Source organism: Aulonocara stuartgranti, assembly GCF_965226115.1.
Source record: "Aulonocara stuartgranti genome assembly, chromosome: 15".
Classification (NCBI taxonomy): Eukaryota; Metazoa; Chordata; class Actinopteri; order Cichliformes; family Cichlidae; genus Aulonocara; species Aulonocara stuartgranti.
The window spans coordinates 8,994,062-9,021,589 of record NC_138951.1 but is presented as its reverse complement, the minus strand read 5'-3'; the positions used below and the strand labels follow the sequence as shown (position 1 = coordinate 9,021,589).

The window sequence follows — 27,528 nt, the reverse complement described above, 5'->3', positions numbered from 1 at the left end:
AATTGTCAATTGTGAATTTCAGCTTCAGTAGCTCGCCTGCTGGATCTGGAAGCAGCAGGCGAGCCTACCTTCGTTCCTCAAGTACAGTACATCAGTGAGCCTTGGCCACCCATGACCCCATCGTAGGTTCACCACTGTTACTTCCTTGGACCACTTTTAATAGATCCTGACTACTGCAGATCAGGAAGATGGGAAAATCCCATCCAGTCATCTGATCATCAAACATTAATCCTTATACCTGCCCATTTTTCCTGCTTCTAACAAATCAGCTTTGGGGACAAAATGTTCAATTGATCCCTAATATATCCCACCCACTAACAAGTGCAATGATGAAGAGCGAATCAGTGTTATTCACTTCCCCTGTCAGTGGTCAGAATGTTATGTTTGATCAGTGTATAGAGAACTGACTAATCAGATTCATGAGATCAAAGAAGGCCTGTCTTCTACTTTAGATCAGAAGAGTTAAACATTTCAGAGAAAACTTCACTATGATGAAAATGCTGTATGACAGACCTGTTGTGTGAGAGAAATCACTGACTCTGTGAACAAAGAGTGTGGAGTACCCGGCCCACCCTCAGAAAGAAGATCAGCTTGTCACAAGTAACAAAGAAAAGTGACAGAAAATCTCCACTTTGATGTTTTCAGAGAACTCACTAGAGACTAAAAAGGCACACTGTTATTTCATTGTATTGTCACACTGACAACAACAGCATTGTTAGTGTGCTGCTTCTGCTTCCATTACATATGTGTAAACTGGGGTTGATGCAGCACAGGCCTTGTTTTGTTGATTATACTGGAGTGCATAAATCTTTCCACTTAAACTGCTCTCAGCTCACTGCGTGACGAAGCAGAGCTCACCTGCATGTCATGTCAGCAAAGTCTGCAGCAGTCAATTAAACCCTAGTGCATGAAAAGAAATCGCAAGAGTAAGAATATTCAGTACCATCACCAGTTATTTTTTTATAGCAGCAATAAATAGCTTTGTCATTGTTTTGCTTCACGAGTGGTAATCCAAATCACCTCTGGACATAGACATTAAATTAAGGTCACGTATGATGGGGAAAGAAAAAGGCTTATTTTCATTTAGCTCCGCGGGACAAAATATTACACTTGACGTAGTTAAACAGTCATTCTAAATTTGAAATTACTGTTTAACTTTCGAGGGATATGTTGATTACCAATGTCATATTTGTCCTTTGTGTCCCGGGATATGGCAATGAACAGCTCATTTAGTATTCATAAGTGTGTAATTGATTGCTAATAGCCTATTTAACACAATTTTGTGATGGCTAATTAGTGACTGATAAGGTGCTCTGCCCTGCTCTAATGGCTTAATATTGTGTATGTAATAGTTGTACCATTTGATACTGAGACTCCGGAGAGACCAGCTTGTGGAGGTCAGATAGGCTGACACTTCACTGCAGTTGAGATTGTTATCATAGGGAGGGCCATAACCTGCATTTCATTTTTAGCACATTTACTGATGTAGTTATATATATATGGATGTGCCGGCTCTTCAGTGCCTGTGAACCATCAGTCTTTTCATATTCACGTATATGCATGTGGGGCCAATATGAATATATTTATAAAACTGGAATTTTAGAACACACAATATAAACTGTAATAACTTGCAGTGAGCTTGCAATAAATGTCTTTCTATATATCTTCATTGCCTATCTATTTTGGCTCCAATACTGACAGACAGGAGAAAGCTAATATTGGAAAGATGGGGCCAAGCAATACAATAATGAAGGTAGACTCCAATGCAAACCCTTTTTTTTTTTTATAGATTTTATTTATTTATAGCTTCACCATATCCCTGGATCTCTGAATCACATCTAAAATCTAACCACTTGGCCCTAACAGCCCATAAATCACCTGGACAACTAATACAAATTGTCTGCTGTGCTGCACGGACAGTGAGTTAAGAGGGAATACAATATTACCTATTAATCCCCAGGACACTGTAATCTCTTTCTATTTTAAGATGCGCTGTATTCTTAGATACTTTAGTGTAATTACATTTTTGATTAGGAACATTCTAGTTTAAAGGCTAGATCAAATGGCTCATTGTTCTCTAAAGCACCGCAGCAGACAGTCTCATAACTAAAGGCTCATTATAAATGAATGCAGCAGCTGCTGGTGCACTAACCAACTGTTCTGAGCTATTTTAACGTGTAAATATTGACCATTTTAAGCAAGTAGATTGTTTATTATTAGCAGCAAATATAGGTATTTATGTGCATTCAGATGTTTGTACCATAGATTGAACAGGGCAATCATTCATTCATTGGTTTAGAAGCCTGAATTTTGAAGCCTCAGCTTTAGTCCTATGAAGTGACCATATTTTGATATCAGCTAATTCTGGCTAGCTTGGTAAGAAAGTTGCATAGACTACATGGACGCATGGCACAGGTGCTTGCTGAAAAAGTTATAAGTGAAAAATACCATGTTGTTTATCAAATATTTGCTAATAAACTTACTCTGAAATCCACCAACACCACCAGAGTCCAAGAAAAATTTAAGTCTAGCAGAAGCTAGCCTCGCAGAAACAGTTGCATGTGTTAGCATCGACGTGTCAGTAAAAGTGGTCACAGTGCTAACAATGCATAGCTTAGTACATTTTAAATGAGTCAAAAAAATTCAATTTTTGTATCTTTAAACATGTTTACATGTGTTGAGTAACAGACAATTTTGCTTTGAAGCTAAATTCCAGTGGCCATTAAAATAACTTCAGTTTTTCAGTCAGTGTTGGCTCTGTTTTTTTTTTTTCACTTTGATCAGTGAATAAAAACATCCCTGAATGGTAATGCTTTGTTTGCTATATGAATGTAATATACGGTTTGTATGACATTAGTCTAGAGATTTTTATAGAGTGTTTGTCTTATTACTTCAAAGAAGAGCTTAAGCACAGCCATTTCTCATGCTGATTTGGAGAGCTTTAACAAGACATGACTTTATCTCCACCAAGTCCCTGTGAGTACCCATAACAGTACATGATATCACTGTCCCAGCTGTATCGTGATCTTTCCTCTGGTCCTTAAACCTATTGGGGGAAAAAAAACAACAAAAAACAAAACAGTGTGTAACCACAAACTCAAACAGAAAGTTAAGTGACAAAGGTTTGGCAAAGGTTTAGAACCTGTAAAATAGTAAGTTTTTACTGATGAGATTTTTATTTATTGATTCTTTTTTTTAATGTTTTTTGTATTTGTTTTACTTCTCCAGCATATTCCAAAAGTTAGTAAGTAAAATTAAGTAAGTAAAATTTATTTATGTAGCGTTTTGGTAAGAAACCAGCCACAAAGAGCTTTTATGTTGTATCAGAAAAACTGCTGTGACAAGATAGAAATTAATCTGTCAATTTTTAAGCATTGTGCACATTTTATACCTGGAAGTGAAGAAACCTAGTTTAGATTTTGGCCACCACATCATTAACAGGCTAATTTGTAGCTCTTGGAGAGTATTACTTGGATTAAAACACGTTTTTGTGAGGGGGCTTGCCAAGCAATTTGTGCATGAAATGCACTTTCCTGGTGTAAGTCTCACTCCCGCTTAATGTACACCATGCACCTTTGTAACATTTGACGTTCTTTTTATATGTCAGAGTGCAATTTGTGCAACGTTAAAGTGATTTATGCCTTTCGGTGAGAGAAAGTTTATTACATTAGCTGCAATTTAGTAATGGGAGTTTCAAAAGAAGCTTTATTTTACACTTTAGAAAATACAATTTGCAGAAGATGTACAAGATGTGAAATAAAACACTGGATGATAAATGACAGTGCCTTTTTCTAAAAGCAGATAAAATAGAAGAATAAAAACATTAAGAGCTTAATTGTACTGCAATCATGTTTATTTCCCTATTTTGGGGCATCTAGCTTAGAATGCACATTGAAGGCTATTCTACACGCAAATAACTTGCATGCAACTTTATTAGGAAATGGATGAAGTATGTACAGAGATATCTGTTTTACATGATGTATGAAGAAAAACATCCAGACCAGGGCAGTTCAACTGTAATATTAGGTTAAAAAACAACAACTAAGAAATGTAGCAAATTAATTTTAGATTAATGTATTTGCTTTCTCGCCTTATTAGTCTACTGACTGTATTCAGAAAATAATATACATTAGTGACCAGGCAGTTTTTAATACTATTTGCACTTGTCTATAACGTGTGAACGTGGTGTCTAATTGCACATGCCAATATCAAAAATACACTGCGTATTTAAAGTCACTAAGACAGGCTTCCCAGAGATTATACGTCGTATTGTGTGTATTGTATTGCAATAATATACCAAGCACTTGGCAAAGACATCAATGTTAACTGCACCATGGGTTAACATTAATCTATGTACAATAAACCCGCAGGAGTAGAATTCTGTTGTACTTACTCTCTGGTGTTTCTGTGTGTAGGCATTTGTGGATTTCTATAGGATTACTGGATGGCATTCGGAGTGTGTCTGTCGGTTTGTGTTGCATTTTCCTACAAATACTGGGTGCATGCAGGTATTTTGTCAACACTTTTTTTTTCTTTGCTGATGACCAACAGAAGCCTTGTATATTTCTCTCCTTTTCTCTACTTTCATCCCCCTCGTCAGGGAGAAAGGTCGAAACGCTTTGATGGTAGAAGAGATGGGATTTTAAGTTTGGCTTTCTTCTTCTCAAACTTCAATAATGTTGATTGATGGCACAGAAGGGTGAAACTGCAAAAACAAAATACAAATAAGTATTAGTCACTGCTCACATGGATGCCTTGATCTCAGAATTTAACAGAGCCATTAAACGTGGAGTGTGAAAGCCTTACTGTGCTTTAGGTGTAGTGGTTAATACATTTGCCATCAGCTATGGCAACACCTTAGGAAATAAAGTAGCAGCCATGAGGCTAAACAAACTTTTTATTCAGCTCTATCTTTTGTTGAACTTGATACTTTTGATACTTTTGTATTTTGTTTGGACAGTGTTGGCTCATATGTTGCAAGCCACTGCTAGCTTACTCAAGTTGCACCGTCTTATACAAAACAACTAATTTTAATAATATATAGTTATAGCTCCAATGATTGATCAATATCAAGAAATGTCAAAATTTATTTTGCATGTAAAATACTTTAAACATGTACTTCCAAGTTACATCAGTTGATGAATTGTTAATTTTCTGCTTTTTCAAAGAAATGACAAAATGTGGCCCCACTCTGTCTTTAAGGAGCAAACTGTATGCTGTCACTGTCTCAGTAATAAATGATTTAAGACATTTATTGGGTTCAAGTTAAACCAAGTGTGCTAGTCACCAAATCTAAGAAGAGAAAACTGATCCAAGGTGTCTGACAACTACCTAATAAGGATGAGAGAACTCAGTGTCTAGCAATGTTACATTTTTGCTTGAGGTCAAAATTCTCAGTGTAAGTGACCTTGATAATTGATTGGTCGTGGGCTCTGCATTAATCTATCCACTCCAGTCTGATGCTTCTTTAAGGCTCTGCCGGTGCTTTATCTACGTATTGTTCAAGACAAGGGACTTAATCTGCACTTTTAATGACCAGTATAGTCTCAGGTTTGTACATTTTTATATGTGTAAATATTGGACAGTTGCCTACTGAAAAATGGATGATTTTGTTCCTCCAGTGGAAATTTATTAGATTGGTGTGACTCAGATCAGATTTGTGATAGCGTACAGTGTATTACTTCAGCCATCAACTCAGGGAAAGTTTCAGCTCAACTAGTATGTCAAGAGAGTGAGAGAAAATAAACTTTTGTCATAGCAGTGGAATATGAAATAGCAATACATATGGTGTGTATAGAGAGACTTTACTTGGATGTATATATACAGCTGTTTGAGGCTGGTGTGAAGCTTAACAAGAACCGAATTCAAATATTTCCGTCTCTGTGTGGCCTCAGTCCTGAGACTTCACCTTGCTCCTTAGCAGTCCTCCACTGTGGTGCTCTGGCGTGCTTCTTTCTGACGACGGCTTGGCCTTCTCCTTATTGTTGCTGGAGTCGTTGTCCTTAATGATGTCATACTGCCGGCAGAATAGGGCAATAACAGCTGCCAGGAGGTGAGACAGGGGCACATTTGCAACAAAACACAAAAGAGGATAGGAATTCAGTCGTGAGGCAGCTGTCAATCACTGTCATGTCACCAATTCCTCTAACAGCACATGCTGAAATGCCATGTGGATAATGGAATTTTGTTCCCACGGGAGGGTGACGGCTGCGCCTTTATCTCAAAGCTTGGAGGAGAGTCATTCACTATACTCTTTGCTTTCTTTCACTGCTAAATCTGCCAGATGCAGATTTGCCTCCAATTTGGATAAGTACTGTATATTCTCAATTATCTTCCTTGCTTCACTGAGGTCATGAATTTTTATGGGGGCGCTTTTATTAAATATTCAGAAAGTGATATACAGTCCTGGTAATGAGAGTTACAGAGCTGTTCTGAGACGCATTCGTTAAATTATTATTCATGCATCATGTAAGTCGTCTCCTGCATTGCAGCCACGTCATTCCCTCTGCAGAAAGGTACGAGTGGGTACTTCTGCATCTATCCTCATTGTTTTGTCGTAGAATTACAAAGGCGTTTGCGGAAGTGGAGAATGAGAGTATCCACAAAAACTTCAGCTACACAGCTTTGTATGTCTGATTGCTGTTTTCTTTACACTTTAAGTATGGTTTAGTCAGGACTAAGTTAGTACATTGAAATCTTAAACAGAATAGCAGAAAAGATTAGCACTATATTAAAAATCACTTATACCACACTGCTCCAAAAATTAAAGAAGCACTTGATCATCACAATATAAGACAGACAGTTAAATGTTAGAACATTAATTTCTCGTTAGTAAGTTTAAACTGTTATGAATCCATCTCAGCTGCTTCGGTGCAAATGAAAGTGACAACAGGTGCACTGGAGAGGAAACCCCAAGACAGCCCCTAAAAAGGTTTTGCAGGTGGTGGTCACAGACCATTGCTCTCTCCTTCTCCTTCTTGACTGATTTTTCTCTAGTTTTTCTTTTTGTTAGTGTGCTTGTCACTTCTGGTAGCATGAGACAATCCCAGAAGCCCATTCAGGGTTGCACAGGTAGTCCAGAATCTCTAGGATCACACACCTACACATGCTGTCACAAGAAGCTTTGCTGTGCCTCCCAGCAGTCTCAAAAGTGTGTGAATGAGTTATCAAAACATGGATAGTTACATAAAGATTGATGCCCTTCTACAGTTACAGCGCTGTGGAAGGGCATCAACCCAACAGTGGGACTTGTATCTGCTCCTCTGTGCAAGGAGGAGCTGGAGGAGCACTGCCAGAGCGCTTCAAAATGATCTCATGTGCAGGAATTTGACCAAACTGTCACGAATAGACTCCCACTAAAGGGCCCAGTGTCCTTTAGTGACCTGTGCTCACTGACCAGCACCATCCAGCTCAACTGGCATAACTGCCACTAGAACCCAGCTCACTCCACGAGCAAAAAGCAAAGCTAGAGAAAGATTGGTCAGGTTATATATCTGTGAAGGTTCTCAGTCATCCAGGTCATCGTAGTCTAAGGAGCTTAGAAAGAAAAGCGTCTGGACTTCTTTAAGTTGCTTGAAGACGTTTCAGCTTTCATCCGAGAAGCTTCTTCGGTCAGGTTGGATTCACGATGGTTTCCGCTCCAAACTGCACTGATTGATATTCCTAAAGTGTAGCTGACTTTGTGTTACACTGACAGAATCAATTATTCCCTATTATTTGATTTGATTTCTTTGAGCAGTGTCTTAAGTTTTAACTCTAAATGAATAAATTCAAAGAGGATCAGGTAAATCCGACATTAAGCTTGACGGATAACAAATGTGGAGTCCATTATGAATATGCCAAACGGGTTGCTTCTTGTCTTTCACTCCCGCTCTTCACAGCTTCCGCGTTACCTTGGTTTCTCTCATTAGTATTATTTAACATCTCACTCTGGTCCTCGTGGGTGGGAAGCCCTGCTCCTAGCTGCCTGACAGACACGCCACTTCTCATTATGCCTCAACACTTCATTAATCATCGCACTACTTCAAAGGAGAACCCCAGAAGACGAGAATGCTCAGAAAAGTGTGATGTTGGTTTGACACTGCTGCGCAGTCGTCAGATTTAGTTTACAGACAGACCCACTTGCATTTTTTTGTACTTTAGCTTAAACTTGATTGCTGTGCCGCAGGTTTTACCTACTGTGAAAAAACTGTCCCATTATAGTTCTGACTTTTTTTTTTGCAGAGTTTTCATTTAACTTAAAACAACTGCTGTAACATTTGCATTTTAGACAGTACTCAATCTCCTGTCAGACTAATGATACCTGAATATAAGAAGTAGTCTCATACTAAATCAGCTGATCCTGAATCTGATTCAGGATTCTTTGTTTTATGTTTTTTCTTACTTCATCAGTGTCCCGCCAGTTTTTACTGATGCTCTGTTTTGTATGGTGGGTGCAAGGAGGAGTGATGTTGCTGTCATCGTACAAAGCACACATTAGAATTATTATTGTGACTAAAGTGATCCTGAGTGAGCTTCACACTGAATATTTATTCCCCCCTCTTCCTGCTTATTGGTCCTTCTTTCTTTTCTTCATTCTTTCTTTTTTTTTAATTGAATGAAATCTACAAACTTACCTGCCCACATGACCAAGACCACGACAATTATGATCATCTCTCCAGTTTGTAGATGTCGAGACTTGTCCAGTCCCTGCACAGTGGGGTCATCTTGGAGAGAGGACAGACAGAGCACATCAGAACACTAAATATGAAATCTAAGAGGCACTGCGCATTTAAATACAATCCACTGGGACATTTTATGGAGTAGAAATAATAGTCTGGCACAGTCTGAGAGAGTCTGTCTGCTTTATAATATGAATCAAACTCACTTTGTGTCTGCACGGATTGACAAAAATGTATACTTTCTCTACCCTTCATGACAGTTATGCCATTTAACAGAACTACAGTAGTTTTGGTGGGCATTCCCACACATCAATCTTGTAACATTAATCCTCCTTTAAGTGGATTGACTAGAAACTTTCCAAACTGCCTCTCAGCTCGTATGGATGGAACTCTTCCAGAGCCCCACTCTTCCCAATTGCCTCTTTTATGGAATCAAGTTGTCAAGAAACTGGCTTCAAATGCCAGACACTCAGCTCTCTTCGCATAAAAACAGTCAGATAGTTGGGTCAATTGGAGTGTCACATTTTCCCCCATCTTGATAGTGTGAGGATGTCAGCGGCGAGAGGGCAGAAGTAGGAGTACATCGTCAAAATCAACCACAAATTAAAGAGAAAAGCAGGATGTTAATTTGCCAAAAAGACTTGGAACTACATGTAAAATTACAGATGACTGGATATTTGAAGGGATTAAAGCAAAAATCATGATAAATTAACTTTTTTCCCTTTTTTTTCTTCTTTTTTTTTCTTAGCATCAACTTCCATCATTTTGTTCCCATGGATACCAATATCTTGTTAAGTTGTGGTGGAAAAACTGTCATAGCACCCAGGATTGCTGCCAGCTCTGGTTGTAAACCTATGCCACAAAAAACAAAAACACTCATTCAGCTTTATCCAAACTTTAGTATGAGTGAAATATCAAGTGTATGTCCAGTACTGAGGCCTGTGTTACGCCTCCTCAAGACTACCCAATCAGCAACCTCGTGAGTGTGATGGTCTTTTGCTGTGTGCTATGTGAGAGAGATAGGAGTTGCAGCTGATATCCCAATCTGATGAAAAAGTTCTGAACCTTACTTTGGACTCAACATTTATATGTAGGAAGGCTTGGTGTCTACACTGCAAGATACTTCTGAAAACGTAGCCGGGTCTGTGCGTAGAGAGACTTCTGGTGGAAGCGTTGGGTTGATGACGGCACATCAAAGACCGGCTTCAGAGATGAATGCAATCTGTGAGACTTCTTACTTCTCCACTGAACTTCTCGTTCCTTTTAGAAGTTTTTTAGTTGATCTAATGATCAAACTTCACTTGCAAGAGCACACTGGTACAGGCTGTATAGTGTGCATATACTACACTGATAAACCTAACCATTATAACCTTGTATGTCTCCTTCTTCTGCCACCAAAACAACTCAGGTTACTAATGTATCTGACACCAAGATATTGGCACCAGATCTTTTAAGTGTTGTAAAATAAGACTTGTTTATTTGTTCGATGTGAGTGGTCATTACCCTTTGGATCATTGGCTTATATATGCAGAAACATGATGCTGTAATAACACAAAGATCTGAATAACATTTCCATGTGTTGTTTCATAAATTTTTTATGTTGGTGGCAGACTCATATATGCTGTGTGAATTTGTGCTAAAGAGGAATGAGTAGATTTCGCTGCCTCCTGTACACCAAATAATTTGTGCAGAGATAATTAGTCGACCCTGCTTCTGCTCGCCCCCTAATCCCGAGATGTTGGCTGTGGCTGTGAACTGCGACAACACACCAGGGATTCTGTGCTGATGCCACAATGGTGCATCATTGAAGTCTTTCATAATGTTTACTTTAGAATGAGCAATTTTATTTTAGGCTGCATTGCTCCTTTAAAAGTTTTTCCACTGAAAAAGTTTGCTTCAAGATCGGACTTATTAACTGATTATCACAATGAAAGTAAATACAATTTTTGTTGCAGCCATGTTTCCCAAAAAGTTCAAAAGTTGAATTGTCCCGCTTGTAGTTTGGACGTGTTGCCCAAACACATGAACATTGTAATATAGCAAATGTGACAAAGGATGCCCCATGCCGTTGAGCAGCTGAGTTATAGAAAACAGCCTCTTCAGTTCGCAATAACAGATGTAACATAGTGATAAACAAGCTTGTGCCCCAGCTTTTGTCGTGCATGTTGCCCCCATGAAAGTCATAATAAGCATATACTTATAATGCTTATACTTACATAGTAATAATAATAATAATAAGAGTATTTCTTTGCAGCTATTTTGGTTGCATAATATTCTAGAGTAATAGCCTTTAACCTTATATAAATCACTGAATGCAGATAGAGATAAGCCCAAGTATGAATCATAATGAAGCTATTAGACAGTGTGTGGCATGCCTTTGTCTCACTGCTGTTAATAGGAGACCCTATAGGTGTAGCTTCTGACTCAGTAGAGACAGCTAAGCTCTGCTTTGAAGCATCATGCAGTAATTGTGTCTAAGGGGACCACCTGCCTAGTTAGGTTAGACTGCTCAAAGTCTTCATCCTTTGAAAATACTCTTCCTTTTTGTTACACCGTGTGAAGTGGATTGGAAGTTACTTGGTGTCAGCGGTTTCTTCTCAGTTGCTGTGCTACGGAATGATTTTTGTGTTTGAATCAAAACGTGTTAGTTTACCCAACTTTGTCTGAAAGTTTGAATCTTTTGCGAACCAAATTCATGTGACTGGAATTTAAACTAAGCTTATCTAACTAAAATTAATTCCATTCAAGTGCAAGTAATTTTTTTAAATTTGCAATTGCATATGCATGTATATCCTAGCAAGAAGATATATATATATATATATATATATATATATATATATATATATATCTTCTTGGTATAGTTGAAATTTGACTGAAAGGGGAATCAAGTGAAAGGCAGAACTACAGCTTACTTCTCTTGAAGGACAGGTGACACACATAAGTATACACTCACACAAGCTTTCTGTGAAACTAATGAAGCTGAAATAGACTTTGGAAAGTGATATCGATGCTATAAAAGGAGTGCTGCAGTCTATTCCAATGTATTTATTGAATCTTGCCAGGAAATACTTCATAGAAAATGGGAGGATGCAGAGTCTGGCCAGCCCAGGTAAATAATATACACCAATATGTAATCACATTATTAATAAAATTGCTTTGTTCACAAAAAAGAGAGAAAAAAAACCCTCCTATTGATTCATATGTATCATAGCTCTGACTCTGGGTTGTCTGGTGTATACCACAAATCAATTTAGTTTCAATAGAAGGCACTTGGCTGTGACAAAGGACCTCTGAAATGGCTCTGTGGTGCTGGAGCCAGCTAGGATAAAATGACTTTTATGGAACAACAGTCAGCAGGAAGATCTCCAACAAAAAATATCACATGAACTCAGTGTGCATTAAGATTTCAAAAAATTATAAATTAAAATCATAACAGACACTGCGTTTTCTGTTTGTTTGTTTGTTTGTTGTTAATATGCAGAAATTTAGGGGAGTCTTTTTTTGTTATTGATATTGTGATAAATAATAAGCTAGCTGAGTCTGCTGTCTTTTCATCTGCTTGATCCCTTGTAGTGTTCAGATATTTTTATATGCGTATTTTAACATTAAGACATTCACTCCTGAATGTGGAAAACTTTTTTTTATAACCCAGTTGTGGGCTGTGACCACCAGACAGCCTAGTTCTGTTTTTAACATGTGGGTGAATGCTTAGTGAAAAATGGGTCACATTGGATTCCTGTAGCTCAACCTGCAGATCTTATTATAAGAGTTAAGCTGGGACAGGTTTTCATGGGTGAAATGTAAGAATGGATGCTGTCATTGATTGGAGAATCACAATACTCTACACCCTCAATTGGTGTATGATGGTTTGTGTGAGTCACACCACGTGTGAATGTAATTCAGTCTGAATTAGGTTTGACAAGAAAATTGAAATCATAAATACTGATACAGGGTCAAACAAGAAAAGAGAAGTTGAGTAATGCGGTTCACAAAAGTTGCACCTAGAAACTTGATGTGATTGGACTTTAAAGCTTGGGCGTGAGGAGTCAGCAGTGTCGGCATTAGATTTATGGAAAGCTGACATTGATGTCTTTTACGCACCAAAACAAAATCCTACAAATGAGGAGCATCACTGAATGGGCTGTTTCTCTGACCCAGTTGGATGACTCGAGAGGCTACAAATCCTGATTAATGTTGCATAGTAAATCTTTTCCAAGCGTCTGCACCGGCCGTGTCTTTGCTCTTGCTCAGCAATTTATTGAGATATATTGATGGTTATTTAGCTTTCCGAGGTCAATTTTTTTACTTAAAGAAAACTTAAGTTAAAAACACAAGTGCCAAAAAAATAATTTCCTGGACACTTAATGTAAAGCAACAGGAAAGGAATGCAATGTCAGTTCCTGCATGAGAGCAGACTCGTGTGCTGAGCAGGAATTAGTTTCTTCCTCTTTGCTTTGGCCAGGCTTGCCAGCTTAACTAATGATACGCAACCTGAGTCAGCCGAACAGAAACATTTATGATTCCCTTGCATCAGCACTTCCGTATATTCACGACTTTGACAAGACTATAAAAATTACAAAACAGTTTTTGAAGCATCAGGCGTGTTTCTAGAGCAATGTTGCCGTTATTCTATGAGTTAATGCATTTGGCTCATCCCACAATCGTGGCTGAAGTACTGCGGAGAAGATTACCAGAGGACTTTGCTCTGAAGTATATAACAAGCAAATAGCCTTTTCCACATCTGAGTTGTATGAAATTGAGAGATACTAAACTTATTCTCTTTAGGTCACGGTCTTCATTTTTTCTCCTGCCCGCGAGCTGATCCGACACATGGAATATGAGGTGTTCTAGAGTTTGAACAGGAACACCCAGAGTGATATAGAGCTGCATAAATTCAGAGCAGTTTGGCAGCAGACCTGCTTGAAGCTTCTGTCAATAATGTGTTGGTTTCTAGGAGAAATAAAACCCCTCACCTTGAAACCCACTCCCCCCACCTGCAAGAGAGCTGCTCTGAGAGGAAGCTTCTGGTTACTTGCTCTTGTCTAACCTTTACTGCATTTCATTCTCAGTGTTAGGGTGCTTAAAAGCATTCAGGAGTAAGAAGAGGCTTTAGCGCAACAGCGGGAAGAGTGCCTGTAATGGGTTGCTTCTGCCTGTGCCTCGGGGAAGAGGCCCGTGGCAAACCGTGTAAAATTAAAAGCAAATGTGTTACATAATGCACAAAACTGGTGCTGTGGCTTCTTGTGAACTTATCAATTCTACTGCACTTAGACAAATTTGACAGCATCTTGCCCACCCTAACCGAATCGTTTATAACGATTGTTTAAGCCAATCGCAGGAATCTGGCACTTAATTAGACTTCCACATGTCTTATCTGATAGATTGGTAGATTGTTCACTCTTCCTGAATGTATTTTGTCAGGTTGAATGTGTGATTTCTTATGGCTGAGTTAAGATTGGGACTCAGAGCTCACTTCTGAATCGTGTCAATATGGGTGCTTTAAGATGTTAGAGGTCTGTTCGAGCAGCTGTGACACAGTAGATCTCTCTGACACTCTGATGATTTTTTTGTTTTATTGTACTCTGTACACATTTATGCCACCATGTGTCACCAATTGCAAAAAAACCCCATAAATAAATAAATAAATCGATTAAAAAATGGTAAAGCACAGTAGGTGTTGCATCGACAATTCTGACACAATCACCCAGTGTAAGGTTTATGCCATAGCTACCCAAAATTTTGGTAATTACAAAAATCACATTTTATGTTTAGGAATGGTTAATCCAGCAGTATGTACGGAGTCTTTATTCTGAATTATGTTTTTAATGCCAAAAAATAATTGTTGTTTCTCATCTGTAAACGTTCAATTTTTCAGTTTTACAAAAAAAAAATGTAAGAAAACATTTAAAATATATATATTATTTTTTAAATTAAGATGCTAAATTACAGTTATTCATTGGAATTTCTGAACAGTAAAATGAGTTTTAGTGAATGTTGAATGTTGCGCTTGATTAAGTTGCGACTTCTCAGAATCCGGTTGAGTGTGCCGCCTCACATTTGGGTGTAAAAACATGAATTCAGTTTGTTATTTTCCCAATAAATGAGAAATATAATTTTTAGCTTTAAACAAGTTTTTGACAGATTTTGTCATCTCCAAAGGGACTTATTGTACTGTTTCAAAGTTTGGTTGTCTTCCCTTCTACACATTCTAAACTTCTATTCAGTCTTGTGTCAGTTTTTCTCTGCATCCATCTCCAGATAGGATGGCTGCAGTCCTGTGGCCCTCAAACTTATTAATTAGATTTAATCTCTGGTTACAGGATTCAAGCTGCTTGGAGATGTATTGTAGTCTTCACCTTCATCATGCCTTGGAATCCTTTCTTTCTTATCTCCTCAGACAACTTGCTGCTTTTGTTTTTCGTTTTCGCTGTTCTGTGTGGAGCACACAATAATACCAAACACCTAGCCGCGTACTTCTCTGTTTAATTCGTTTAATGACTGATTAGAAGATTGAAGGCTCCTCGGACACTAAATGAAGAGCGTATTCAGTTTGAAACACAATAGCAATCCACATATTTATCTCATTTTGAGAATCATTTTGTTCTCTTTGCAGAACTGTCAAGAATTCTGCTCTTGCCACATTTTGTTTTTCTTTCCACAGCATGTCGAAGACATGCAGGTCTCAATGATTTGTAAGCGTAGCAGTAATCTTGATCATGTCTGCCTACAGCTTCAATGACTCATAGCATGTTGTGAGACTCCCCCCCCCCCCCCCCCCTTTTTTTTTAGAGGAATTTTGCTCAAGGTCTCAGAGTACCATACCTTGGTTGGAGCTGTTGGAAGGAAAGCGGTCTGACTTCTTAAGGGTATGAAAATGGACCTTCTTGCTGGCTTGACTCTCGCCATAGAGGCCAATAGACTGGACCTGAATGATATAGTTTGTATCCTCCTCCAGGTCCCAAAGAACGCAAGAACGGCTGGTTGTGTTGACCTCCCGGATGAATCGCTGCATGTGTCCATCCTGCCTCTGAATATTTGAATAGAAGAAAAACAAAGCGATAGTGAATTGAATCCAGTTCTCTATTATTTGGCGTGAATTCACAACAAATGTTTACATAGTGTTTGTATTGTAACGCAAGCACTATAGAATGAAGTCTTGAGCTAAGCATTTAGGCTGGCACCTTCTTGGTTCTTTTAAACCAGACATTACAAATGAGGGGTGTCTCTGCTGCCCACTCACCTTTAACAATTTATCAAAAGTTAGGTCCACCCTAAAGCATAACCTGCTCTATGATCTGTTTTCCTTGCACTATCACTTACAAACCAAACATCATGTTGTGCAAAATAAGACCAGCAACCCATTTGCTGATGGTTAGAAAGAATGCAGATTTTAGGTCGTTTTTATGTCACTCCTTAATATACACTCTGTGGTAAAGACCCACCATACATATATTCTAGAGCGAAACACAGTAATTCTCTTTGAACAAGACCTTGAGATTCGGACCAAAAAAAAGTACAATCTTTTTTAAAATATTCACTGTTTAAAAAATGCATTGGATCACCAGTCATAAAAATAAGATACCACAAATGTTTTAGAAATCTGCCAAAAACTAAAAATCTTTTATTTACTAGGCACATAACCAAATGTGACTACTCTGACAAGTCAGAAATTAATCGAGTTTAACATTTAACCACTAAAACTCATTTTTCTGTTCAGGATTGCAGGTATATAAATGTAATTAGCATCTTAATCAAAACATAATGAATAATAATGCGCTTTACTATTTTTCCAGCTTTTTGATAAAACAAAAAATAAGAAAATTCATGGATAAACACAATAATCATATTAAAGCGTTAAAAATAGAATTTGGATTAAGGAACTTGCAAGTACTGGTAGAATAACCATTACAGAAACATTAAAAAATGATTTGGATATTTAGCAATATTGTTAATGCGTGAAATCGCAGGGTTAAACCCAAAGCAAAGAGCAGAGTAGATTCAGTGATGGCATAAATACAACCTCAAAAGGGCTCTAAAGGTAAGACAGTCTTTGTTTCACCTCATGAGGTTTTTTCTTTATGCTAGTGCTATAGTCAACAATGTATTTCTCTCCAGTGTCATTAAAAAAACAATCAGGGAACCAATGTGAGGTAGAGGTGACCAACCAGAAAATATTCCAGGTTCTGGTGAAAGTCATGCTGAGTATTTTATCATATTAGCAGTTGGCACTTTATTTTCACCATATGGGGTCTCGACTAGGAATTGATGTCTGATTAAGTTAGACCACAAGTGCCGGGAGACAAGTTTTCACAATCTCAAACTTTATCTTTGACTTCTCCGAACGCTATTGGAGCAATCAGGACCTAAAGCAAAAAAGAATTACTCCTCCAGTAACATGCAGGGATCTCAGCGCTCACAAACAATCTGCACTTAGAGTGACGTCAGGCCAAATGTCTTCTTATTTATTTCTATGGCCGCGCTTGACAGAGAGATTTTATTGTTGGGGGGAGAGAAAAAAGTCATGTAGCTGTCTGTAAACAATGAATAATCTTCTGATTAAACTGCCATAGACACTGAAGGCGAATGCTGATGGTGTTCAAATGCAGCTGCTATACAGGAGGAAGGAGGAGAGTGGGTGTCGTGTTCAGCCCATCAGTCACACTGAATGAAAAACAAAGTAAATGGGTGCATAATGTTTTCAGCTGCGTAAAACGTAAACATGATTACAGCAGCGTATTGCATTCTGTCATTCGTTGTTAGCATTTACTGGCTTTCCTATTTTAAGCCTGAAATTTTTTCATTATGAAAAAAAAATGCACTTTTGGCAGCGTCACATACTTCTGTGCATTCATGTTTTCTCTCTGCAAATTGGGCATACCAGGTTTTATTCTAGCTTCACGCTAAGAGCCATGCTCCATTCAGCCAGTACCAATTTTATGCAGGTTATTATTATGCACCACTTCACCAGTCTATCTGCTGGCATGTTGGCACCAAAAACAGGAAATGATGAAAGCTTATTTACAAATCAAAAGGGCTAAAACAACAAAAAAGAAAGTAAGAAGGAAACTTTGAATTTAATTTTCTTTCCTTTTTTTGCATTTGAAGTTTTAAGAATTACCTGCTGTGAGATGGAGAAACCAATTATTATGTCCCCCTCTGGAACTTCCCATGATATAGTTGCAGAGTCGGCTCGCAGGTGCATGACAGACACATTGACAGGAGCTGGTGGCCGGTCTGGAGGAGAGTAAACAGCAAGAGAGAGATCTGTTAATCCAGCAGCTTTTCCAGATATTTGAGTAGACCCACGCCATCTGTGTTCATGAGGGGTCTCTAAAATCGTGCTGGTACTCTGAAGTCTAAGATTCAGAGAACCCACATACTCACTTCTTTCAGTCTTACTTGTAAAATGTAATGTACTGTACTCAGGTCAGGAATAGATCTATTTCTACAGGCATCCACAAACCGTTAGTACACTCTGGACTTATTTTAATTATTTGTAATGTGTGTTTTTGAAGGGACCAGTATTTCCCTGCCTCTTTTAACCCAAAAGTTACAATAAATGACAAATAAATTCATTTAAATAACCTGTGTACTTGCATTTTAAATGAACCTGCAAATATATTTGCACTAGTCCTGACAAGCTTCTGGGTCAGCCTGACTGACTAGCCTTATAGTTGTCTATATCATGTTCACCTCTCTAGACAGGGTTATGCTTCTTCAGCCTGTCACTTTGCAGCCATCTATCATGATTTGGTTGCCAGTACACATGCTGATTGCAAAGTGGGAACAAAAGCGGGGGCAAGCGAAGAGCAGGAGAATTACAGAGTGACGGGGGGAGGCCTGAACAGCGATAAGCAATCACTCAGGTCAGATGAATAGGTAAGATGGGACAGGCTCGACAGTTTGGAACCTGGACACTATCTGTGAGCCTTTTGTTGCTACCATTATTTCTAATGGCCTCTTGGTAGCTGGTGATATGTGGAAAATGTCACATGAGTGGAAATTTTCTGCAATGACATCAAAGAAGACCTTGTAAAACATATACAACTGGCCCCTTTAAGTAATGCTTGCTCTAACGATTCACCTCAAAGTGAGCATTAATTGACAGCTATGAAGTAAATTTGTATTTCAGTCACTTTTGTAAAGTCATGCAGCATGGATTTAATAATACATAACACAGCTGTCTTGAGATCACAGCATGTGCTGTGCATGGACCATAAAAGATATTGCTTGAAAAAGAAAGATGAAAGCCGAAATGATGAAATTGAGAGGTTTTTCAGATGATGTGCGGTTTCCTGGCTCAGTCGCGCTTATCTACATACGTCTGTCTCTCTTCTTTTTTTTCTTTTTTTTTAAATCTCTGGTACTCCTGCCTCCTATTTTATCTTTGAGAGAATCAGCAACAGTCGCTCTGTTCTGTGCAAAAGGTGACACTGAGGTGGATCCATGGAGCCCGGGTCAGACAAGGTTATCAGTCTCCCTGCCCTAGCTCCCATGGCACTACGTGGCACATGGGGGTCAGGGTCAATCACGAGCATGATGCTCGGTTTCTCTGGCTCATGACACGCTCGGATTGGTTTGTGGAAGGGAGTGAATGAGCTGAACAAGGGACCGGGCTAATTCTTGTGATGGAAAGTGCGAGAGGAAATTAATGTTCTGTGGAGATAGTCGGGGGGAGGACGGGGGAGGTGGGAGGAGGGGGGTAACACAAGCATTAAGAGGTTTGGAGGTTATATCTTCCTCATTTTGTCCATGTAATGAGAACAACTTTATGTAAGAAGGGGCTATGCAGTGTTAAGACTGACAGAAAGTCTTGTATAGTTTTTGATTTTCTTTGAACTTTGGAAATCCTTTAGGACATTGTAGATATATATATGTACAATCATGTACGACCTTCTGTTGTGACAGTGTTTAATTGTCTTCTGACTGCGAATATGTCATATTTATGCTCAAATCTTTCATCACTCAAATTAAATCCCAACATCCTGGGACTGACTGACAGTAATGGCGCCTTTTTAACAGAGCTCCACAGAAGCTTCAGTTGTTGTTGCAGCAGAGTTACCCGTGCTCGTTGTTTAGCGAGGTCACACTTGACTCCGCTGTTAACAGAGCGACAGACCATTAAGGCTTGATTGCCATCAGCACGTGCCCTAAAGTGAGCCTTCGCCAGAAGCAGGGGGCAGCATTCATCCCAGATGGGACGTGTTCATTTCTCTTTAGCTCATTGTCCTTTAGGTAACGAAGGTCACACGAAGTCGCGCATGGGTAAAGAAACAGCTCGTATCCATGATGCTCTGTCTGCGGATCATTTGGTGATGATGGAGCACGTGACAGTAAAGGGCAATCGGGCCTTGAATCATTGCTAATGTAATGCACTACGTGAAGCCCGCTTCCTATAAGGTGCCGTATCCATTACTTGCAAATTTGACTGGGACGCGCATATTTAAACCTGAAGCATGAGGCATTATAAATGAAGGATTTGCTGAAATGCTTACATTTAAAACTGCTATTCAATCATATGAAAGACTAAATAAACAAAATAGGTGTTTACATTTATAAAACTGAATCACAGCTGGCTTATTAGACAGCATTGTGTTTAATGTGCAGCCCAGAAGTTCAAATGATCCCCTCTAGCTTCTTTGATGTTCTCCACTGCAGTAATGATTGTCATGGCAGAGACTTCAGTACTTGTTATCTGCCATGTGGCTGGGGTAAGCCCCACTCAACGGAATGCATTATGTAAGATCTGAAATAAAAAGGCAATAGGTACATCCCTCTCGGGATGTGGGAGCACTGCTAGGATGAATCATAGCTTATAGCCAAAGCAGAGCACATTAGCTAGTGCCCCATCTAACCAGAGTGCACACACAGACATGGAGAAAAGGCTGGTGGATCTTTGAATGGCTGATGAGCCATGTGGAAATGAGCCCAGGTTGAGTTTATCGGAGCCAGATAAAGGGGCAGCATCTCTTATTTTGACCTCTATGTTTGCTTGCGAAGCAGAACTGCCTGTTTTCTTATTGGCTGCTCATGCTTTGCACCATAAGACTAATTGGATATGTTTTATGGTCAGAAAATAAAAGTTCAGATTTACTGTATGAAGACAGCTTATGATGCTTTTTATCCCAGCAATGCATAAGCATGACACGATGGTTAAACAGGAATTTGGAAGTGGAAAATGAGAGATTATGCTTTTACTTAGTCAACTTTAAAAAACAAAAAACAAAACAGTTTGATCGCTGTGAAAAATGAAAATAAAAACAAAATTCAGTGATTTTGAAGTATTTTAAACTGCATCTTTATGTGAAATTAATACAAAGACAAAATATTAAATGTTGAAATTAAAACATTTTATAGTTCAAATCTATAAGATTTGAGTCTGTCAACACAAGACAATATTTGGAATACAGGAATTTTTAAGGCTGGGAATAAGACATTATCCTATTATGCCTTGAAAAGGGATTTCATCTCCTCAACAGCGTTTTGTAGGTCTGTCCCCAGTCAGACCCCAGACTGTCTTATCACAGCGCTGTGATTAAATGTGTGCAAAATGAGATTTGTTGTTGTTTTGCTGAAATAAGCAACGCTTTCCCTGGGGGGAAAAAGAGTTGTCTGGTTGTGTTGCTTTGTGCTGTGTTGCTTCAAAATTTTTTTGTGCCACTCAACATTAATGGTTCCTTCATTGATAACTTGAGCTTCAGTTAAGTTATGTATGCCATCAACACAGTCATGGATGCTATCTTACATACTTTCACTAGCTGGGCCTTATTTTAGGTTGGGCAGCGTTTTTTTAGTAGATAAAGGTGAATGGCTTAATCAAGAATAGAGCTGCCGTTTGGGGAAGACCTCGATGGGGACTGGAGGCGGCTCCCGGGCCTGGCAGATCCCCATGTACTAATGAGAAGTGAAGAAGTGAAGGGAGTGGAAAACCAGGAGAGAGGGTGGGGCACAAAAATGAGAACAAACAGCTTGGGGGGGGGGAAGACCCAGAGGGGGCGTGTTTGAAGGCGTGGTCCTCCAAGTGTTCTGATAAGACTGATGCTCTCTCCGCTTTAGCTCGAAGAAGAATGTAAACAAATTCAAACCTAGTTTCACCTAAATGTAAATGAGCTCCTACACTGGACCATTTTTCTGATCTTTTTTTATATCTGATTTTCTTCACACACAAGAGTTTTAACTTCCATTTTTTGATGAATAGATGAATTGGGTAGTGATCGCGTGTGTTTTTGGAAGTGTTTCTGTGCCCATGCAGTGATGTCCACTACAGAGTTATAACTGCTTTTAACACACTGTCTGAGTGCCTGAAGACCACTGCCGCTCATTGTAGATATTCAGCTTTGTTCCCCATGTGTAGAGATTTTCTAAATCTATTAATGTTATTTTGTAAAAGGTTCATGAAATGACCATATATAAAAAAAATCTGCTACAGCTGGATATCACAATATCTGACCTATTTTATGGTGGTTTTCCATTCTTCCCACATTTTTTTTAAATGAATTCAATTGAACTGTATTGATGTTTTCTGCAGTCTTTCTATGTAAACGTCTACACTGCTGCTGCTGCTACTTTAAAAGCTGCCTAACATGAATTTGTGTTTAGTTAAGAGGGCATAAACGGTCCAGGGGGACTGATCTGTTTACTGGTAAAAATACATTTAAAGGCAGAACAATGGCTTTTTTTTTAATGTTCCTTTATTATTAGTCACATTTCAATTACCTCTAAGATAGTGACAGTTTGAAGGACTACTTATAGTTTAATCCTTATCTAATACTTATAATGTCAACCTCCCTCGTAAAATTAAACTCTTGCTGACATAAATAAAGGGAAGAACTGAGCCTCCGATTTTGACGTGTTGTCCAGTCAATCTTCAAATGGCTTCATCAGGACATATTTCAGAGTCAGTCATGGGAAGTCTAAATGTTCTCCTCTGCACAACAGGAGGTTGTCACACATCTGCTTGTAAATTGCTTGCTATCGAGCTTTTAAGCAGTGCTGTGCTGCTTTTATTTCCGCTGCAGCACCGTGCATCCCTGTATTACCTGCGAATGCCTTTTCCCTCTTGTTTCACTCTCAATCCTCTTCTTTCATACATGATGTCATGCGGGAGCAGTGATTTGATGTGATCTTAAGTCTCTCGCTTCAATCCACTTCTCTATTTAGTTTTGCCACAGCAGTCTGAAGTGGTTATGTGTGTAAGCGGGCCTGGCTAGCTCCTGCGTCTTTTCCTCCACAATTCAGATCCCCTTGACTGTAGGACCACTTAGCGCCCCTTTCTTTACTGTAGGTACCCTCTGTGTTATTACTCGCAGATCCAGAGGCTGTGAAATGGCAGTGAGACCAGATGGGACACGGCACCGCTCTAAGGTTAATATAATCACTGGCCCAACCTTGAGCCTTTTCAGTTTCAAGCGGACATCACTTTATCCGCCTCAAAGTGTAATGTGCACCAACAGTGGGTGTTTACTGGTTTCTGCAGACATCTGAACAAGACAAGAGTGACACACAAAAACACGCTGAAAATCTACCTTGCGTTTCCCCCTCGTTATGTGTGTGTGTCTGTTTAAAATAAATACTGTGTCACGGCAGATAATTATGACAAGATGGGCAAATATTGGCTTTCATACTAATGAATTCATCTGTAACTGAGAACATCTATTTGTCATGAATGTGTCACCAGGTTTATGAACAGCATATTGCCAATTTGAAGGATGATATGAGCCCGGCAAGCCAGTAAATCCAATAAGTTTTCATTTACATTTGTTTAGTGTCTGACGCTCACGTGGGATCTATTTCCTAATGTGCTTGCTTTTAGCTTGTGTGTGAATGTTAACGTAGGTACTAGTATTCAAGTCTTTTATATCACCTAGAATGACAGAAATTGAGTGTGGATGCTTGTACTGATTGATTTAAGGAAGAACTGCATCTCACTTTTGGTTTTGTCTGGAAAGTGCTGGAATTTTCTCAAAAATTGGAAGAGCAGTGATGAGTTTGATGCGTTACTTTCAAGACCGGTTTTTAACAAGCTGCAGAAAAAGCTTTTGGCCCAGATGAAATAAGACATGAAAATGAAGGAAAAATAAATTTCAGAGCCTTTGTATTACACTAACATTTGCCATAAATACACATTTTCATTTGGACTTCCAAGTGACTTGAAATGATCCTTTTCCATACCTTCACCATGCACCGAATTATCATAAAATTAAGTCACACCTTCTTCTAAATGACTGAATCCAGCACTCTCCTAGCTTAGTCTGGACTGGCGGTAATGAATCCAGCATTTATTTCAATTTACTTTAAACCTCAGAGCAGCCGCCACATTTGTATCTGTGAGTGTAACATTTATGTGTTCAGCAGTGACAAGCTTACGCTCTGGGCAAACTCCACAGAGATCAGAGATGGCTTTTTGCGTCACATGTCAGCCACAAAACATTCGAAAAAAAAAGAAGAAGCTCTGAATAGGTGTCTGAGGCAGACAGAGCACACCCACCCACAGAAACCGTGAAGTGCCAATCTGATTCTCTCAAGGCGCTATCACATGTAGGACTCAGTTCCCTTGAGAGGCGAGGGGGAAAGTGATAGAGGTAGACAGATAAAGAGACAGAGATACTGTAGATGCATGCACACAGAGGCTCAGGAGACTTCTGTGGCAGAAATAGCAAGGATTCATACATTTTAAGCCTGAAGCGGACCTCGCAATGGAAAGAATGCAAACAAACCACAGTTTATGCACTGGTGATCTGTCTCTTTGCTGCATTGAACTTAAGGCGCCATTGGCTCTGCAACTAGTGTTGTTGTAGTGAAATTAAATGTATGGATTTGGATGTCTAATTAAAACAGGCTAAACTGAATTGTCTTTAGTAGAATTGCACATAATATTACCTTTAAATTGAGTAGAGGGGAAACAAGAATGTGCTCTTTTGATAGACTTGTTAAAATAGTTTTTGGTTTGATTTTTGTTTATCTGTAATCAGGCTATTCAAAACACCAAAGGTATATTTAAAACACTGCAAACACTATATCTGGTTTTATTAGTGATTTAGAGATAGTAAATAAGGTAAGAATAGTGATAATGTAAGGCCCAGATCATACAGCAGGTTAAACAGGTGTTATAAGCTGGATGCAACGGCATAATCGTATTTTAGCACGTATTTGATGTATATGAATGAGTTGTGGGATTGAGGTGCGTAAACCCTTCCAAAGGGCTGTAATAGTTTGAGTAATGGCGCATTTTACAAGGCTACAAGAAGGCACAATAATTAATTTGAGTCTGCTTGAGAGGCTCATACTTACTTGCTCCCACCAAGAACACATCGCTGCCAAAAAGCAACAGGACCACGGAGTTGACAAAAACAAGAAGACGAGCCATGCCTTGGTGGATGTATTTGCTCTTCTTAGATTAATGTTAATATTTTTTTTAATGCAAATCTCCTATTATTGAAGGGTTACTAAATTACAGCAGTTCATCTTTTTTGCAACGTGTTGGAATTCCTCTCATGAATGGAGGGATGAGTGACTGAGATCCTGCTCCTCCTGCTGCTTCTAGCGGAATCGGGCTCGATCTGCTCAGTAAACAGATAACCTGTGAAAGTACGTAGCGAGCCGCCTCCTCAGAGACATGTTGTCTTCATTCGGGCTTTTAATCCCACAAGTCCTTCATCCATGTTCCCGTGCGAACCGAGACCGAGTCTGCTGTCCTTCTAAACCTGCCGGTTGGAATCGTACACCATCACCACCGACCTCCGGATCATCGATCATCCGGTGAGCTCAGGTACGAGCAGGTCGCCGAACAATGTGATGCTTCACAGCGGGGTCGCCGGTCCCCCCACGGCCCAAGGGGACGGCGAGGGGCTATTCAAATTCAGCACCATGGACAGCGCCTAAGTTTTCCAGTTTCCGCCGAGCCCTTACGCTCTAAGGTTTTTTTCCCCCTTTTCTTCTTTTTCTTTTTTCCTTTCTTTTCTTTTCTTTTCTTTTTCTTTTCTTTCTTCTTCTTCTTCTTCTTTCTTTCTTTTTTTTTTTTTAAACTGTTTACAGCTTCGGACCTGTACGTGTTTATTCACGCACGGCACGCGGGGCTGGTCATCCTGCGGACCTTTTTTTTTTTTTTTTTTTTTTTTTTTTAAAAGCCTCCCCCCACCTCTCGCTCTCTCCAAGTAGCCAATGAGACCAGCGATGTTCCTAACACTTAGCTATTCTGCCAAAGCGCGCGCATTGCACTGATTAATCCTCCACGTGTCATCAGAGGAGAGGAGCAGCTGCACGCCTACCTGTGCGCGCACACCCTCCTCCAGATGCTTTAATATTTCAGCAGCAGTGCCAGGGGCTAATGTTTACCGCAATAGGCTGGCCTGTGCTGTGAGGGAAGCAACAGGGGAGTGAGTGAATGGCAGTACAATGGGACAGACAGCCTGTCCTCCCGTTCTTTCACATGCACTAAACCGCTGATCATAAATACCGGATGATTAGCATTTCGTTCCACCATCCAGCTGCAGCAGGTCGATGTGCCTCTCACCCACCGCACACTGCACAGCGCCCTAAGACACGCCAAACAATCAGGAAGATGAATCACGTTGATAAGCTGAGTGCATTGCCTCATGGGACGAGCGTTTCAAGGCAGATTGCTTATCTACGGGGAATCTGCCAGCCGCACGCAGGGCTACTGCGGTCTTTATTCAGACAAGAAGAAAGAAGTCATCAAATATTTGGGTTCTTGTTACTGTAAAGCAGGGGACGGGTGGCAAATCTTTCAATTACTAGGAATAAAGAAGTAAAATAACACTTACTCACGTACCCTCTCGAAACTTAATCGTGCGTTTAATTCTTTTTCATAACTCTGCCAACTAAATTAGCGCTCTTAACCTTTTAGTGTCCAGTTTTCTGTGAGTCTGAGCAGACGGATGCGACGTTTTAGATATTAGATATGGAGTTGCCATGACAGCTGTCTATTTGTGGCCGACATTTCTATGGCATTTATCTTCATGAGAGCTCAGAAAAGTGGGTCTATTGTGGTTAGCACTCACTGTATTGACTGTATTCTTTTGTGATTGTTCCCTCAGCATGAAAGTCAATATAAATACAGATGTTTGATGGTAAAATTGAGGACTCTGTGATGAGGCAGACGTGTGCTGTTGTTTTTCTTTTTCAGCTTCTGCATCAAGCTTAACTTCTTTTCTCTATAGTGTAATAAAAAAGTTTTTTTTATAGATGTAAAGATTAGTTTATTCAGACCAGTTCTATCTACTATTACAGCTTCAGTGTAAGACTGGAAGTCAGGATAGTTTTGCAGTGATTTGTAAACAATGTACTAAACCTCCTTTGGCAATATTTCTTAAATGAAAGAAGCAGGAGTGGGTCACAGATTTATTATGAGAGTCAAAAGACAGAGATTGACCACAGATTATCCCAAGATCAATCTCGAGCCACTGCTCGAGTCCACTAAAATGGATCTCAAATAAAATAATAAAATCCAGAGTGACATTCCAGCACAAGCTTCACTTAGATTCACTTTTAAACATCTAAAAATAGCCGCTTGGCATCTTTCTTGGCCTTCAGACAACATTTCTGATGGCTAAAGATCCAAATGGGACAGGCAAAAAAAACAAAAAACAAAAAAAAAAAAACCCCATCTGAAAACAGGAGACAATGAATAAAAGGAATTAGATCCCAAACAGTTGAATGTTTAATACTTGGTGATTTGGATTTTATTTAATCTATGGCAGTAGCTTCCTGCCTTTAAAAAATGTTACTGTCTCCTGTAGTGACTTTAACCCATCACAGGTGAAATGAAATCATGCTTTGTGACTTGTTTTATGTAACCAGTGCCAACTTGTGCAAACTAAGCCTGTTTTTGTGCGACTTGGGCCCCATC

At 39.3% G+C, this 27,528-nt stretch overlaps 1 protein-coding gene across 1 annotated transcript; it reads right to left on the bottom strand.

Moving 5' to 3' along the window:
• Nucleotides 1–3,835: 3,835 nt before the first annotated feature.
• Nucleotides 3,836–25,743, bottom strand: fndc4a (fibronectin type III domain containing 4a). The gene is made up of 6 exons (XM_082504315.1): nt 24,951–25,743; nt 17,779–17,894; nt 15,483–15,687; nt 8,616–8,705; nt 5,909–6,042; nt 3,836–4,705 (listed from the first exon to the last, which is right to left on the bottom strand). The coding sequence occupies exons 1-6, from the start codon at nt 25,024–25,026 to the stop codon at nt 4,664–4,666; spliced, it is 663 nt and encodes a 220-aa protein (XP_082360441.1). The 5' UTR covers nt 25,027–25,743; the 3' UTR covers nt 3,836–4,663.
• Nucleotides 25,744–27,528: the final 1,785 nt, after the last annotated feature.